Source organism: Malaya genurostris, chromosome 3 (assembly GCF_030247185.1).
Source record: "Malaya genurostris strain Urasoe2022 chromosome 3, Malgen_1.1, whole genome shotgun sequence".
Taxonomy (NCBI): Eukaryota; Metazoa; Arthropoda; class Insecta; order Diptera; family Culicidae; genus Malaya; species Malaya genurostris.
Window position 1 is genome coordinate 222917341 of NC_080572.1, and position 17404 is coordinate 222934744.

General features: G+C 38.9%; 1 protein-coding gene across 2 annotated transcripts in view; it reads right to left on the reverse strand.

The window, feature by feature from the left end:
• LOC131439394 (uncharacterized) overlaps positions 1 to 17404 on the reverse strand; it is a 47670-nt gene that overhangs the window by 20716 nt on the left and 9550 nt on the right. For both annotated transcript variants that reach the window (XM_058610340.1, XM_058610339.1), the window contains exon 2: positions 16977 to 17336. In XM_058610340.1, the coding sequence (XP_058466323.1) occupies positions 16977 to 17103 (127 nt within the window). In that variant the 5' untranslated portion in view covers positions 17104 to 17336. The remainder of the gene's footprint in view (positions 1 to 16976; positions 17337 to 17404) is intronic.

The following is a 17404-nucleotide window of genomic DNA, read 5'->3' on the forward strand; positions in this document are numbered from 1 at the left end:
TGATACTTTGCATAGCTCTACAGTTTTAATGTGAATTTACACGCTTCACCAGTAGTCAGTTGGTTGAATACAAATCAAGAGCGTATGCAATTCTGTGCCCAAGTGATTAGTTTCACATGTATTTAACAATTCAATTCTAGTCAATTTAACAGCCCATTTATTTCCAATACGCATTGATATGAGCTTAATATGTTAAATAAAGTTTGACTAAAGTTCAACAGTAGCTTGTCAACAGCGATACACACTTCCCAACGCTCTGACATCTATTTCAACATTCCACAGGAAACCGCTAACAAAGCGGTCGCCAATTCACATATGTGTATGTGTGTGTGTGTGTGTAATGACGTAGAACTTTTTGGAACCTTTTTCATGCTAAATGAATATATTAAACATGACTGTATCTCGATCGCTATTCCACCCCGTCGTGCCTCGAATCGCCATTTCACCTCACCTCCCAAATAGAAAGGACGACAAACGAAAGACGGCTGTCACAAGGTAAGCACTCTACTTAGGAAACTTCGGTCCAGCCAGCAGACGGCTGATAAGCTAAGAGCTAAAAATAAAGAACCAAAAAACGTTGACCTTTTGTCGGTTTTACGGGCCAACAATGAACCCTACTGCTGTGAGCATGAAAATGTGGAAACGACCGCAGAGTGCGATCAATCAAATTTCCACCCACGACGAATTTAGTGCCGAATCTATTTTTTTCTCCGATTTGGATATCCCCCCTTTCTCGTTCGAACTGTCGATGAGATTCTATTTCAAACCAGTTCATCCTGGCGAGGGCAGACGACGGTGTTGGTTTTATTGACCCGTTCCGAACCATATCTCGTTCGGATGCCGACGGTATGCTAATATAATATGGGAAAATAATTTATCCTTCCGAGGAACGTCGAAACAAATTGGCCTAGAGGCGGCCGAATAGTTCGATTAATTGGTGTGGGCTAGATTTGAATTGTTCGATTGGACTTGGCAGTATCCGATGACGAAGGGTTGTGTAATTGGAATTTATTGCCTGATTCGCCTAGTTTTGTGTCCGGAGGCGCACGATTTGACTAAGTTCAATACGACAATATGACAATAATGTAGATGTGATCAGCTGAGTATCTTACGTAATTGAAACACTTTTCCTTCTCCATGGATTTCCGAAAACTAACACCAATTCATCCCGGCATCAAGAATCAATTCATTTGTTAGCACCTTCTTCGAGTGACCTAAAATAAATTTGTCACACATCTAATCACGAATGATAGTACAAGAAATTTAATTTCCTCTGGGATACATATATTTGTATTGACACATTCGCATTGATGTTGAACTTTATCGTCAGTTCAATCAGTTTATTGAGTTAACGATGCTAACCACAAGTCCGGAAAGCTGGGGAAATCGTACCTTTAGTTATCTCATTAGTCGAGTAAAAGCTGGCTTTGAGAAACAAAATCACAGCAAAGTCAACCTGAATATTTAACCTTAATCTTAGAACTTAATTGAACCAAAAATTGATGTACAGATAAACATGGGTGTTGTTACCCTGGACATGTGGCGAACTGCATTCAGAGCTTTCTATGGCAGAGCTGATCGTCCGTAGATTTCTACCGGGTTCTCCTCTTTAATCAGCTTAATATTCTGTCTCGCTCAAATGTTTTGCAGCACTAAATCCTCATTTTGCTTTGAAAGTGTTTCTAATTTGGTTAAAAGCGAAGCTGAGCTGTGCCATTATTGTTTTATTTATACCCAAAGCGACAATAAATTGATTAAGCCGATACACGAAGAGACTGAATTGTTATCACACATTGTATGGATTTGAACAAAAGGGAATCACAGTGAATGTCCAGGTCGTATAAAATCAATTATTTTTCTGTTATAAATTATGTCATAACTAAGAAGCCTTTTTCTCCTATTCCAGCTGCAAGAGTTCGATTTTTAATACTGTTGTATACAATTCTTTTTAAGCACCAAATTGACTGTGTACAGCACCTTCTTCATGACACGTTGCTTCGTCTCGATTTTAGCACGATTCGTTTTTGGCAACGTAATCGTTCGAATATGGCACATGTAATGGGTAAATTTGGGAGCGGGTCATATCGCCGAAAGCCATTTCGCCGAAAGTCGTTTCGCCGAATGCCATTTCGCCGAAAGTCGTTTCGCCGAAAGGGTCATTTTGCCGAAAGGGTTATCTCGCCGAAAGGGTCATTTCGCCGTAAGGGTCATATCTCCTGCATGTTATGTCTCCTGAATAACTGATGTGGCGCAGCCACATAACCGAAGCCAAGATGGGAGCTGAGTCGGCCGCCGGGTCGAAAGCGGTGGCCTCTTGCATACAAACCTGTAACCGCCTCGTTTGCCCGGTCTACTCAAAGCTAGGTTTCTTTGGTTCGAATGAGCGGTAGCGAGGTCGGACAGCACATGAACCAAAACGATGTGGCGTAGCCGCATTAGTATTTTTTTCATTTTCACTTAATAAACGGAAAATACCACCCACATTTGCCTAGTAGATACACCTATGCAATTGCTTTGATGCTTACTAGCTAATAGTCAACAAGTTTTCTTGTGAACTACTTTCTGAGGTTGATGAATCAATCTTTATTCAAGAGTACAACAATCAATCATTATTCAAGAAGTACAATGGTAGGTTAACAAAACGGGCGTTAACGCTATCATCTTTCGTTTGTCTTTATTTTAAATCAATTCTAATTACGATTTCAGGACGATTTCAGGATTTGGCGAAATGACCCTTTCGGCGAAATGGCTTTCGGCGAAATGGCATTCGGCGAAGTGACCTATTCGGCGAAATGTCATTCGACGAAATAACCCTTTCGGCGAAATGACTTTCAGCGAAACGGCTTCCGGCGAAATGGCTTTCGGCGAAATGACCCTGATCCGATAAAGTTTTGTAAAGCAAAGCCTTGGTATTACATTCCTGTAGTGGAATTTGACCTTCTGTTTCAACAGACTTCGAAGCCGATTCAGAGTGTACAGAACCATTGTATGGCTAGTGCTACGATTCTACTGACACTACGAATCCTTCCAGGTCGGGGCTCGAACATACGACAACTAGTTTGTAAGAGCAGCGCCCTATGTATTGAACCGCCAACCCGGGTAAAGTTTTGTGCTGGTATCTTTTTGGCAATGGTATGGTGTTTATTATGGGTCTAATTTCATTTTCAACGCCACCTAACGGTTCAACATAAAACACTTTGATCAGAGAAATAAAAAAAATATTCAAAATATTTATCATAGCTTCCTATACATCTTGACCACCTTCCTAGCAATCAATGGATACCACGCCAATATGAATGTTCGTTTTTTGAAGCAGACCAATGAGATCACCATATTTTATTTCTTCGTATGAATTAAAGTGCTATTCAGCCTATGTATGGCCCACCGAAGAAAGCAAATGGTTGTCGGAAGGGGCCGAGTCTTGTGAATATGGCGAGTGGGGTTCCAGCTACTGGCCAAGTGCTTTGATTGTATCCTGAGTCGTTTATTCTTTGTGTGCAGGTGCGTCGTCGTATAGCAAAACCATGCAATTAAAAGTTAAAACCAACTTAAAGCAGCTTAACAATATATTTAAGAAGCTGCTTAGAAGTTCATTCGCACGTACTTTCAAATGTGGATAGTTATTTAATAAACGGGCTGCTTAGAGTGATGCTCATGAACTTCGTAAGCTAGCTTAGAGACTAATGATATACTACACCTTCCTGATCTCACCAAGCACAGAGTAAACCTTTTTGTCGAATCGATCAGGTTTTGCAGGTTCTCGAACCAACCCAAGATTTTTTTCCGTTTAGGATTATTAGAATAAATCCATTTTCATCGCCAGTAACAACTCGATACAAAACTGATTTTCTTTCGAGCTTTTGAAGCAAAATATCACAAGTATTTTTGCTTGTTTTCCATCTGCATTTTATTCAATTCATTTTTTTTTTCATAAATACGTTTATTTCATAGGCAATATACATAAGTTTTTCTTCGCCGTGGCATCCACAATACATAGTAGTTTAAACCTAATACATTTCGAATATCATATTAGTATGTTGGTACTCATTAGTTAATCTAAACACTGTTTTTATCAAGCGAGTTGCTATTTTAAATTACATTAAATGAAATACATTTATTTTGTACATGATCTTATAACTATTTCAGGATTGTTTGTATCAGTTCACCACTTATATTCAATATCCTATAGTTGGCTATTGGTTGAACTCATGGAAGAGAAAACAGTCTAACATAAAATAAAATTTAAATTGGAACTCCAATGGATTTAATGAAATGATAAAGAAGTTTCATGTATGGAAGGTCACGACAAGCAAGAATGTCGCGAACTGGGACATTGGATAGTCTACCTTGGGTACGCAAGGAATTTATTAGTTGAGATCTGACATCACGAAACTCCACGCATGTCCAAACAACATGGTCAATATCGCGGTAACCTTCGCCGCAAGCACAATGATTAGTCTCGGAAAGTCCAATTCGAAGGAGATGTGCATCTAACGTGTAGTGATTGGACATGAGTCTGGACATCACACGAATGAAATCTCTACTCACATCTAGTCCCCTGAACCATGCCTTTGTCGATATTTTAGGAATAATTGAGTGCATCCACCGACCCAGATCATCTTTATCCCAAGAAGCTCGCCAGCTGGCAAGTGTTCTTTGGCGAGACGCGCTATAGAATTCGTTGAAAGCAATCGGTCTCTCATAAATTTCACCCTCAATAGCACCACGTTTGGCTAAAATATCGGCTCTTTCATTGCCTGGAATGGAGCAATGAGCCGGAACCCAAACTATTGTGATTAGATAATTATTATTCAATATGTCGTTCAGACACTGTTTTATTTTACCCAAGAAAAACGGTTCATTTTTGCCAGCAGCGTTTGAGCGAATGGCTTCAATTGCACTCAGACTATCTGTGAAGAGGAAATAATGGTTTGGAGATAATGTGACGATTACATTCAAGCTATAATGAACTGCTGCTAACTCTGCTATATAAACAGATGCAGGTTCTTGAAGCTTGAATGAGGCCGAAACATTATTGTTGAACATACCAAACCCTGTCGCTTCTTCCATTCGCGATCCGTCCGTGTAAAACATTTTCTCAGAGTTAATATGCCTGAACTTACTTGAAAATATTTTTGGGATTTCCATAGAGCGTAGGTGGTCCGGGATTCCACGCACTTCGCGCTGCATGGATGTGTCGAAAAATAAAGTTGAGTCAGGTACATTTAGGAGGCTGACACGGATAGGAATATATCTTGAAGGGTTGATTTCCTGTGACATATGGTTAAAATATACTGTCATGAATTTTGTTTGAGATCGAAGCTCGACTAGTCGTTCGAAATTATTAATTACCATGGGATTCAGCACATCACATCTTATTAGCAGGCGTGATGAAAGCTCCCAAAATCGATCTTTTAATGGAAGAACTCCCGCCAGAACTTCAAGACTCATTGTATGTGTCGAATGCATGCAGCCTAAAGCAATTCGCAAACAACGGTACTGAATTCGCTCAAGTTTGATAATATGAGAATTTGCAGCGGAACGAAAACAAACGCATCCATATTCCATCACTGAAAGTATCGTTGTTTGATACAATTTTATTAGATCTTGCGGATGAGCACCCCACCAAGACCCTGTTATTGTTCGAAGAAAATTTACTCTTTGTTGGCATTTCGTTATCAGATACCTTATGTGTCCTCCCCACGTGCATTTGGAATCAAACCACACCCCGAGGTATTTGAAAGTCAAAACCTGTTCGATTATTCTTCCCATCATATGAAGCTGAAGTTGCGCGGGATCATGCTTTTTTGAAAAGACGACCAGCTCTGTTTTCTCCGCAGAGAATTCGATACCAAGATGAACAGCCCAAACGGACAATTTATCTAAGGTATCTTGCAATGGTTTTTGCAGATCAATAGCTTTGGATCCAGTAACTGAAACCACGCCATCATCTGCCAATTGTCTTAGTGTACATGGGGTTACTAGACAGCTGTCAATGTCATTCACGTAAAAATTATAGAGGAGCGGACTGAGGCATGAGCCTTGCGGGAGACCCATGTAGCTAATTCTGATTGTTGCCAAATCGCCATGTGAAAAATGCATGCGTTTCTCTGACAAAAGGTTGTGCAAATAATTATTTGTAACCGCTGGGAGTCCATGTTGGTGGAGCTTGTCTGAAAGAACATCAATGGAAACTGAATCAAATGCTCCTTTAATGTCTAAAAATACAGATGCCATTTGTTGCTTTTGAGCGAAGGCAATTTGGATGTCAGACGAAAGTAATGCAAGGCAATCATTCGTCCCTTTATTTCTACGGAAGCCAAACTGAGTATCTGACAACAAACCGTTCGTCTCGACCCAAGTGTCGAGACGTCGTAGAATAATTTTTTCGAACAATTTTCTGATGCAGGACAACATCGCAATGGGTCTATATGAGTTGTGATTGGAAGCTGGTTTCCCCGGCTTTTGAATGGCGATAACTTTCACTTGTCTCCAGTCAGGTGGAACAATATTTTGCTCAAGAAACTTGTTGAACAATTCCAACAAACGTCTTTTTGCGAGGTCGGGCAGATTCTTCACCAAGTTGAATTTAATTCTGTCCAATCCAGGAGCGTTATTGTTACAAGACATGAGTGCTATGGAAAATTCCATCATTGAAAAGGGGCTATCAATGGAATCATCATTTGAAGAAGACTCCCTAACAATGCTATGCGTAGGAACGGAATCTGGACAAACTTTCCTCGCAAAATCAAATATCCATCGATTCGAGTACTCCTCACTCTCATTTCCTACGTTACGATTCCTCATTCGTCTGGCCGTATTCCAAAGAGTGCTCATTGAGGTTTCTCTTGACAAACCTTCCACAAAATGTCTCCAATAGCTGCATTTCTTAACCCGAAGTATGTTCTTGTACTTGGTTTCTAAAACCAAGAATTTTTCAAAATTCTGAGGAGTTCCTCCTCCTCGTTTTAAAAACGTCTTGAAAGCATTTTGTTTTGCGTGTTTAGCATCTGAGCACTCTTTGTCCCACCAAGGATTTGGAGGTCTTCTGTTAGACGATGGACCAAGAAATCGTTTGGTTTGGGCTTGTTCTGCGGCCTCCAGAATCGAACAAACGAGGAAGTCATATTCTTCAAGTGGGGGAAGCTCTTCCATTGAAGTTAAGACACTTGAAATATTACTTTGGTATTTAATCCAGTCAATATTTTTTGTCAAATCATATGGAATATTAACTGAATTAGCAATGCCTTTGTTACTGCTAATTGAGATGATGATTGGTAAATGATCGCTACCATGTAAATCAGGAAATACTTTCCAGGTGCAATCTAGTCGAATTGAAGTCGAACAAAGAGATAAATCTAATGCACTTGGACGTGCAGGAGGTCTTGGGATCCGTGTCATGCTACCCATATTTAGTACCGTCATGCTAAAATTGTCGCAAATAATTCAATTCATGGTGCACTCATTTTTCACACTTTTGTACTTTTCTAGCTCGCTTCATACCGCTTAATATTATACCTGATATAATGATGCCAAAAAAGGGGATTTTAATCCTGTTGGAGAGAATTTTTTAGCTCAAACTAGTCCCAGTGTGCTTTCCACTGTTTCACAGTAAACAATAAACCATAAACCTCACCCACTTTGCAGTCCAGATTGGACGCCATCACTCCTATTGATATGAGATCCTTTTCTGTCAAGGGAATCAAAAATTGGCTTGATTCCTTTTTGGGCGAGAAATCGTATCTGTTTGGAAATCTGTTGCAGTAGATAATACGTTTATTGTTGGAATTACTTAACTTAATCTTTTATATTTTGAATCGAATTGATTTTACCTAATTAGTCTTTTATATATCCGCAATACCGAACGAGAAAAAAAATCAATGGAAGATTTATGAAATCAACAGTGAAAACGTGTACTTTTGCAATTGGTATATGATACTCAATTCTCCGGACCTCGATTCAAAAGTCCACGATTTTTCATAGACATTATTTAACTTTTTCCATGTCCGTTTAGCTTAATTTCAATACCATAGCCAAATGTACGAACCTTCCTTCAGGTAAGCATTTTTTGTTGGTATTTGTTGGTGTGTAAATCATTATTTTTCTTCATATCTTCCTCGAATTTCACTTCTTTACTGTGCTTTCGGTGCTTTCAGGGGAGTTCAATCCTTCGTTGACGTCTTTGGAGTAGTGGCACGAGGTTAAGTTCTGCCAGAATAGCGTAGGGCTATTGTCTAATTGAGGAGAGGCACTGACTAGAGCGCTGCACTGGATGATTTCTAAGATTTGGGAGGAGGAGATTCTACCGCAGGAATGGATGGATGGAGTGGTATGTCCCGTCTACAAAAAGGGCGATAAGCTAGATTGTTGCAATTACCGCGCAATCACATTGCTCAACTCCGCCTACAAGGTACTCTACCAAATCCTTTGCCGTCGTCTATCACAAATAGCTAAGAAATTCGCAGGACCGTACCAAGCGGGAGTTACTAGAGCCCGCGCCACCACGGATCACATATTCGCGATAAGACAAGTACTCCAGAAGTGTCGTGAATACAACGTACCCACGCATCACCTATTCATTTACTTCAAAGCGGCATACGACACAATCGATCGAGAACGGCTATGGCTGATCATGCACGAATACGGTTTCCCGGATAAACTGACGTGATTGGTCAAAGCAACGATAGATAGAGTGATGTGCTACGTCCGAGTATCTGGGACGCTCTCGAGTCCCTTCGAATCTCGGAGAGGGCTACGGCATGGACTCTCTTGTATCTTATTCAATATTGCCTTGGAAGGTGTGATTCGAAGAGCGAGGATCGACACGAGTGGCACGATCTTCCGAAAGTCCGTACAACTTCTTGGCTTTGCTGACGATATTGATATTGTGACACGTAACCTTTGAGAAGATGACGGAAACCTACATCGGACTGAAAGCTGAAGCTAGGCGAGTCGGACTGGCCATAAATGCGTCGAAAACAAAATACATGAGAGGAAGAGGCTCTAGAGAAGAAGCACTACGCCTCCCACCACGAATATTGAGAGACGGTGACGATATCGAGGTGGTTAACGAGTTTCTGTATTTGGGTTCACTGGTGACCGCCGACAATGACAAAAGCAGAGAAATATAGAGACGTATGTTGGCAGGGAATCGTGCGTACTTTGGACTCAGAAAACCCTTCGATCGAGAAAAGTACGCCACCGCACGAAATTGACCATCTACAAAACGCTCATTAGACCGGTTGTTCTCTATGGCCACGAGACCTAGACTATGCTGGCAGAGGACCAACGCGCCCTCAGTGTTTTCGAAAGAAAGGTACTGAGGATCATCTATGGCGGAGTGCAGATGGAAGACGGAACGTGGAGACGGCGTATGAATCACGAATTGCAACAGCTGCTAGGAGAACCACCTATCGTACGGACAGCTAAAATCGGAGGTCTACGATGGGCTGGGCATGTCATAAGGATGTCGGACGACAGCCCAGTGAAAATGGTTCTTGAATCTATTCCAACTGGTACAAGAAGAAGAGGAGCGCAGCGAGCAAGGTGGATCGATCAAGTGGAGGGTGATCTCAGAAACGTCCGTGCCTTGAGTGGCTGGCGACAAGCAGCCATGGACCGAGTTATGTGGAGACGTATTCTTGATACAGCAAAGGTTTTTTCACGTTTTGCACGAAAATTTTACTCAACTGAAGTTTTTCGCGCATATATACACCATACGGCGAAATTGTACGAATTAGTCATTTGTCGACCTATCAAAGTATTTTGTTCAGTATTTGGCCTACACATATCAGAATATTTTGTAAATTTACTTCATTTTTCAAGCACATATTTGGAGTACGAAATCGAATATAAAATTAATTCATAGTTCTTTAATGTCAATTCCAATCTCGTAAATTGCATCTTATTTCAGTAAGTTTTGAGTAAGACCATTCAACGGAAATGGAACGACAGATCAACAGATAATAATGAAGTAGCCAAGGGAATGATAACTCTATTATCAATGAATGTAACGAAATTAACTTTGACTCTCTAGGGAATGAAACAATCAACAGTTTAGCATTACACTCTAGAAAAAAATTACTCCTTTTACAATATTTACAGTGTCTACTACCGCCTCCAGGAGTTCAAATCCCTGAGGTGAGATTCCTGACGAAACCCATTCTACATGCAGAAGCAAACTCGCGCAAAACATCGATAATAGAATATCTTAGTTTCCAAACAACCGCAAATAGCGAATTCCGACTTCCCCGTGCTTACATACTATGGTTGTAAATAAGTATATGTATATACAGGGTTGACAGGTATATACACTCCCAAATTATATTTGGACCTATTTTTACGCTTCTTTCGCTTTTGCTACCTTCTCCCCGATAGCAGCTATCGCGCGTGTACGAGTGCGAAATTGATTCGTTTGGCATAAGTCAGGGAAGAACATTAAAGTCACTCAATCGAGAAGGGAAAAAGGCTACGCAAAGGTGCTGTTTTACACAAGCACCGAGCTATCGTGGGGGATTGCTGGATGGGTGTCAAAGAACCATGCTATTTTCATGTCTTATCCACATCCGCTGAACTGAGTTTCAGGTGAAACCCAATTTCGATGGCTTTGGTGGGAACAGGGCGGCAGTAGAGAGAAACAGAGAGAGAGAGAAAGTGTTTCCATGTGTTAAAATGATCGTGAAATGAACTTTCTACACGCTACGCAGCTCCGTTTTGAATACGGGATAATCATTATTAGGTCTTTAGATATTCGCTTTTCTTTATAGGTCTGGTCTGAGTACTACGCGTGGTACAGCAGTAGAAACAATAAATACTATATATTCATCTTAACTGTGTTATGGAATAAAAATAGCTACACATTGGATAATATATTATCGCTTTGTATAAATTTAAGATATTGGAGTTTATGAAACAAAAAAAAAAAATAACGCATGGAAAATTTTGAAATTTTCTATGGACATAGGGAAAATTGATTTGTTTTAATTCTAAAGACTGTCCCAGAAAGTATGGACGCAACCAAAAACCGCTGCCATTTCGCAATGGTTCAATCTGTCATTTTTTTGGCTGCGTCCTGTTGTTTACACTCTTCTCTAATTTCTTGTGCAGTTGTTTATTCGTTTTCATTAGTTTGTTTCGAAATGCGTGGACTTTTAGCAGAACAACGTCGAAAAATTGTGTACAAATGGAGCACAGAACGCGGACTGTCACTGAGAAATATAGCAAAAATGGAAGGAGTAAGTGAAAAAGCCGTGCAAAATGCAATCAGGAAGTTCGGTGAGGATAACACCTTTGATGATAAACCGAAAACGAGTCGAAAAAAAAGTCCTGCTAACCCTCATTTGGATAAACGTATACTGAAGGCGTTCGAGCAAAAGAAGGAGGTTTCAGTTCGGGATGTGGCCAAAAAAGTGCGCATTTCGAAGTCAAATGTCCTTCGTGCTAAAGAACGTTTGAATCTTCGAAACCTATAAGAAGTATAAACAACCAAAACGTAGTCCAAAACAAGAAGCATCGATCAGGTTGAGGGTTCGAAAGCTGTACAATACGATTCTTGCTGGAAATTTGAACTGCATAATCATGGATGACGAAATCTACGTGAAATTCGATTACAAATCCTTGCCGGGACCACAATATTATACGGTGCGAGTAGGGCAAGTGTTAAACAAGTCCGAGACATCGATTGTAGTCGGAAAATTTGGTAAGAAAGCTATGGTCTGGCAAGCATTCTGTAGCTGCGGTAAGATTTCGACACCCTTCATCACCACTGCATCAATGAACAGTGAAATATACATCAAGGAATGTTTACAAAAACGACTTCTACCCATGATGTGAAGCCACAAGGATCATGCTGTCTTCTGACTCGATTTTCATGCACATTTTATATAAATGCACATTTTATATAAATAGGCATTTTCAAGAAAAAAAAATTATTTTTTGTTAAAGCTGGCATTTAATCAGACGTAGGAGACACTGAATTGTCAAATAACGATCATATTCTTTTCGGTTATCTGAGTAGTTTTGCAAAAGAAGGTAGATTGTAGGCCAATATATTAGATTTCATATGTGGTATCTGAAACTCATGAATAAATCTAATAACTTTTCTATCGGTGTCGCGTATGATTTTGAAGATATCAAGTTTTAAGTTACATAAGCATATTTTATTGGTGAGCTACTAGTAAAGTTCAGCAGCGACATATCGCATTTAGTTTTTTTTTTTGGCAGCTAAAACCTACAAAAAATAGCTCTATGAATTACTCGAGATTTTGATATAGCACATTGGTATCCGGAAATTAGTCATAAATATTACGCAGTTCATTCCTTAACGTATGGTTAGGAATGAAAAACTCTTTTTAATCCACCTAGTGGTGTGATAATGCCTTTCTCTTCTTTCATAACAGTCTCATGAAAATATATTTCATACTATTATTAAATAATTTCGGACACTAATTTCGACACCAATTGATTCAGATTGAATAGAGTAGTTCACAAAAGCATGCTTCAGTGTTTATGTCACACAGTCAGTATCATTTTTCCAAACTAGTGCTTGCCATTTGCGTTGCCTATTTGTATGAGAACAGTGATGCTAATCTAAAAACGAGTGACATTATTTTCAAATTTCTGGTATATATCACCCTGTAATTACTAAACCGGAAGTCGGATCCGTATGATATTTCGGAACTTTGTATGGGACCATAAGACCTTTCATTTGAATCTATGTTTGTTAAAATCGGTTTAACCATCCCAGAGTAATAAGAGTGACATTATTATCACATTTTTGATGTATTACTTTCACATTTTTTATGCATATCACTCTGTGTTTCCGGAATCAGAATTTGGATCTAAATGATATTCAGGACTTCGTATAGGACCGTGAGACCTTTTATTTAAATCTAAGTTTGAGAAAATCGGTTTAGCCATCTCCGAGAAAAGTGAGTGACGTTATTTTCACATTTTTAATGCATTATTTTCCCATTTTTGGTGCATATCACCCTGCAATTCCGGAAGCGAAAGTCGGATCCAAATCATATTCAGGAATTTTGTATGCGACTATTGGACCTTTCATTTAAATCTAAGATAGTGAAATTCGGTTTAGTAATCTCCGAGAAAAGTGAGTGACATTACTTTCACATATTTAATGCATATCACTCTGTAATTCCGGAACCGGAAGTCGGATTCAAATGAAGTTTAGGAACTGTGTATGGGACTATGAGACCTTTCATTTGAATCTTAGTTTGTGAAAATTGGTTCAGCCATCTCCGAGTAAAAAGGTTGACATTATTTTCACGTTTTTGGTGCACATCACTTTGTAATTCCGATACCGGAAGTCGGATCCAAATGAATTCAGGAACTTTGTATGGAACCGTGACCATGGATCCTTTCATTAGAGTCTATGTTTGAGAAAATCGGCTTAGCCGTCTACAAGGTAAGTGAGTGACATTATTTTCACATTTTTATTGCATTATTTTCACATTTTTTATGCATATCACCCTGTAATTCCGGAACCGTAAGTCGGATCCAAATGAAATTCAGGAACTTTGTATGGGGCTATGGGACCTTTTATTTGAATCTAAGTTTGTGAAAATCGGTTAAGCCATCTCCGAGAAAAGTGAGTGACAATATTTGTCACACACATACACACACATACACACACATACACACACACACACACACACACACACACACACACAGACATTTGCTCAGTTCGCCGAGCTGAGTCGAACGGTATATGACATTCGGCCCTCCGGGCCTTGGTTCAAAAGTCGGTTTTTGCAGTGATTGTATAGCCTTTCTATATGAGGTCGATTGCTGAAAAATATCTGTTTTATATATAATATATAATATGTAATATACAATATGCCTTGGTATTTTACATTCCTGTAGTGGAATTTGACCTTCTGTTCTCATATGAAACAGACTTCGCAGCCGATTCAGAGTGTACAGAACCATTGCATGACTGGTGCTACGATTCTACTGACACTACGAATCCTTCCAGACCAGGCCCGAACATAGATCGTCTAAGGAATGGGAAGGGATGTTAGTCCAACACTTGTTGTTACTAGAGGCCGTATATACTACTGCGCACTCCACAAAGGTCACGGGAGAAGGATATTTGTTAGTAAAAATTTCAGTATTGGTATTACTCGCGCGCGACTCCGTATGTTCCGGTTTCAAGATGCTCGGATGCACCACTAAACTCACTGATTTCCCGAGTGAACGTTTCAACAATACTATACTTCCCTATTTTTATAAATGAAATTACGTAAAACAAAATAAACGAGTGAATAGTATTTAGACAAAATAGTTGATCCATTGCATTGGCATATTCTAAACAATAGTTATAAAATCATTTTAAATCACCAATCAAAGGTCAACACATTGCACGCGTGTCTTGATTCTTTATTATTTTCGCTTTATTATTTTAATTATTTATTAAAATTGTTAATTGGTTATATTGGTTGATCTGGGCAGCCGGCTATCGAGAAAAATATTAATTTATTGTTTGAAATATTAATTTCAAGTGTTTTGCCTTTCTCATATAGAAAGGTTATGCAATCACTGTGAAAACCGACTTTTGAACCGAGGCCAGGAGGGCCGAGTGTTTTATACCATTCGACTCAGTTCGTCGAGTACGCAAAATGTCTGTGTGTGTGTGTGTGTGTGTGTATGTAACGTTTTTTTGCACTAACTTTTCTCGGAGATGGCTGAGCCGATTTTCACAAACTTAGATTCAAATGAAAGGTCTTGAGGACCCATAAAAAATTCCTGAATATTATTTGGATCCGAAATCCGGTTCGGGAGTTATGGGGTGAAATGCGCAAAAATAAGAAAATATATGTTCTAACTTTTCGCATAGATGGCGCGACCGATTTTCACAAACTTAGGTTCAAATGAAAGGTCCTGTAGTCCCATATGTAATTCCTGAATTTTATGCGGATCCGACTTTCGGATCCGGAAATATAGGATAAAGTGGGTAAAAATTGTACACCATCACTGACAATGGGGAAAAAACTTGAAAATTTTTCTAAATCGACCTCAAATGTTTTCCAATTGATAGTTTTTATCAGTAGACGGTCAAACAAACCGGTTTCGGTTATTCTTTTAAGAATCGAAGAAAATTATTTTGAAGAATACCACAGTATTATATATGATAGTATGATTGATATGAGAAAGGCATCATTACACCACTAGGTGGATTAAAACAGGTTTTTTACTATGTATTCAATATACCGATTACATTTTATCTCAGTTATTAACTTTGTATTATCAACGGATTTGCGCAATAGTTGATTTTTATCATTCAATGTATAATCCTGAAAGACAATCAATAACATGGAAGAAGAAAACATTCCATATAAAACTTTTTTCCGAAGCTAGACGAAAATTGATAGGTTGAATGAAGAGATAACTTAGTATAATAAAGTAATCAGAAGTGAAACATTCAAAATATCTGATAACTGAAAGGTAAAAGAAACTCCTGCAATTGTCGCCTTTTACGACATGAAAGCAGGAACCCAGTGGATCTATTCTTGGTTCATTTTTTTCCACCGGATTCCACACGGCATCTAGGCAGGTACTGTCCGGAGAGAGCTAATAGGTACTATCAATCTCCTAGTGGATCCCAGCCCCTCGAATATTTCATAAGTCAGTTCTTCTGTATAAAGTAAAAACTACAAGGATCAGCCCCATGGAGTTATTCGATCTATTGATGTGGAAAAAGGCAACCAAAATTCTAATCTAATGATCGATACTTTCAATCAAACAGTTCAATCAATGGCCATGCTTTTGAATGCGCGATTGCATGAGTCTCATTCGATTGCTCCACAAGGTTTTTTATGTGGAATACATCTTTGTTTTCTAAATACAAGTGCAAATTATGAACTCAAAGAAAAATACACGTAAAAATGTGAACAGGTTTTGAACACTTACAGCTCAGTCATTTGTATCGATTAAAAATATTATTTCACCATTTGATTGGAAATCTTTCTAAGTTTCGATTTGAATGTATCAAGCCACGTATTTTCAATTAGATATGATTAAAATTCTGATTAATAGCGAGCAGTGTCCTATTTTGTCAGCTAGAAATCAACGACGCCATACTTGCTTACTGAATTTCCCTTATGGAGACGATGGGTTTGAAGGAGTAAGCGATCTATCAGTTTAGAAGCATCGTTCTGATTGGCCAATTGATACAAAAGTAAAGCTGTAGGGAAGTATGCGAATCTATAAATATAAGCGAAGTTATAACCAACGCACAGTGGAGAAAATGGACCAAAAACGCGACGATTTTTTTTGGAGGCTTGATACAGCTGATCACAAATCACTTTTTTTTGTGCAAAATGGTCAGTAAATTCGATTACATGTATTTAGAAGGACCGCACGAAACTCTATCATGCTCATTTTACCCTAAGTTCTCTTTTTATACTGCATTGTATTCAAGCTTAACTATATAAGATAAAACCGAAGAACTTGCAGAAGAGCGAATAGAATGTTTCTGATGTAGAAAAATTTAACAAATCGATTGCATATAGTTTCAATGACAGCAGAAAACTCGTTGTACCGTTTTACCTCATTTCATTTATTGTTATAATATTTAGTTGAAATAGATCTACAATCCAAAAGCAGATCCAATACGAACTATCAATATTGGTCGACATTAACAACAACATCAGCATCAACGATAAATTGCGGCCTCGAATTGATGGACGATGGGGTGAATATTAAACCAATAGATCCCCAATCCTCGCTGGATGGTATCTTAGGCCTCCTAACTAAGAAATTATTATTCACATTTCGATCGTATTTATGCCTAAATTGAAATCGAATTTTCTATTGTAGTCGTAGATTTAGAAATTTTGGAAAAAATCGAAAGGTTTCCATTTTGCTTCGTCATCATTCACACTTTAGAAACAGTAAACCATTCAGTATACTATATGTATGTATGTACCCCTACCGGATGCCAACTCAGCAGGACTTACCATGGATCGCACTTTCTCCGGCCTGTAGTACATCGGTGGCCGTTTTGCCGGCAGTATCCTTAACCGATTCTACGATGCCACCGGGACCACCTCCGTTGATTAGTGGTGAACTGCTGGCGCAACCCATCGCCGTTGGTTTTCGAACTGTTCCTTCTGTTGGACGAAAACTCAAATTGCGCGTATTGCTTGCAAAAAGTTTTTTTTTCAATTTTTATTCGTTTTGCCGAGCACGGAGTAGAAGTGCAATCTAATTCACTTTCATTGTTTTATCTATCCGTTCGTTAGTTAGTTGATATACAGGTCGTTTGGTTTTGTGTTGGAAAATCCGATTCCCTGTTGACTGCTGATAATCCGCTGAGGCTAGAAATCACCAGAAAGAAAATGAAAACCAGGTAATTCATTTATTTTTTATTATATTTTATGAGTTT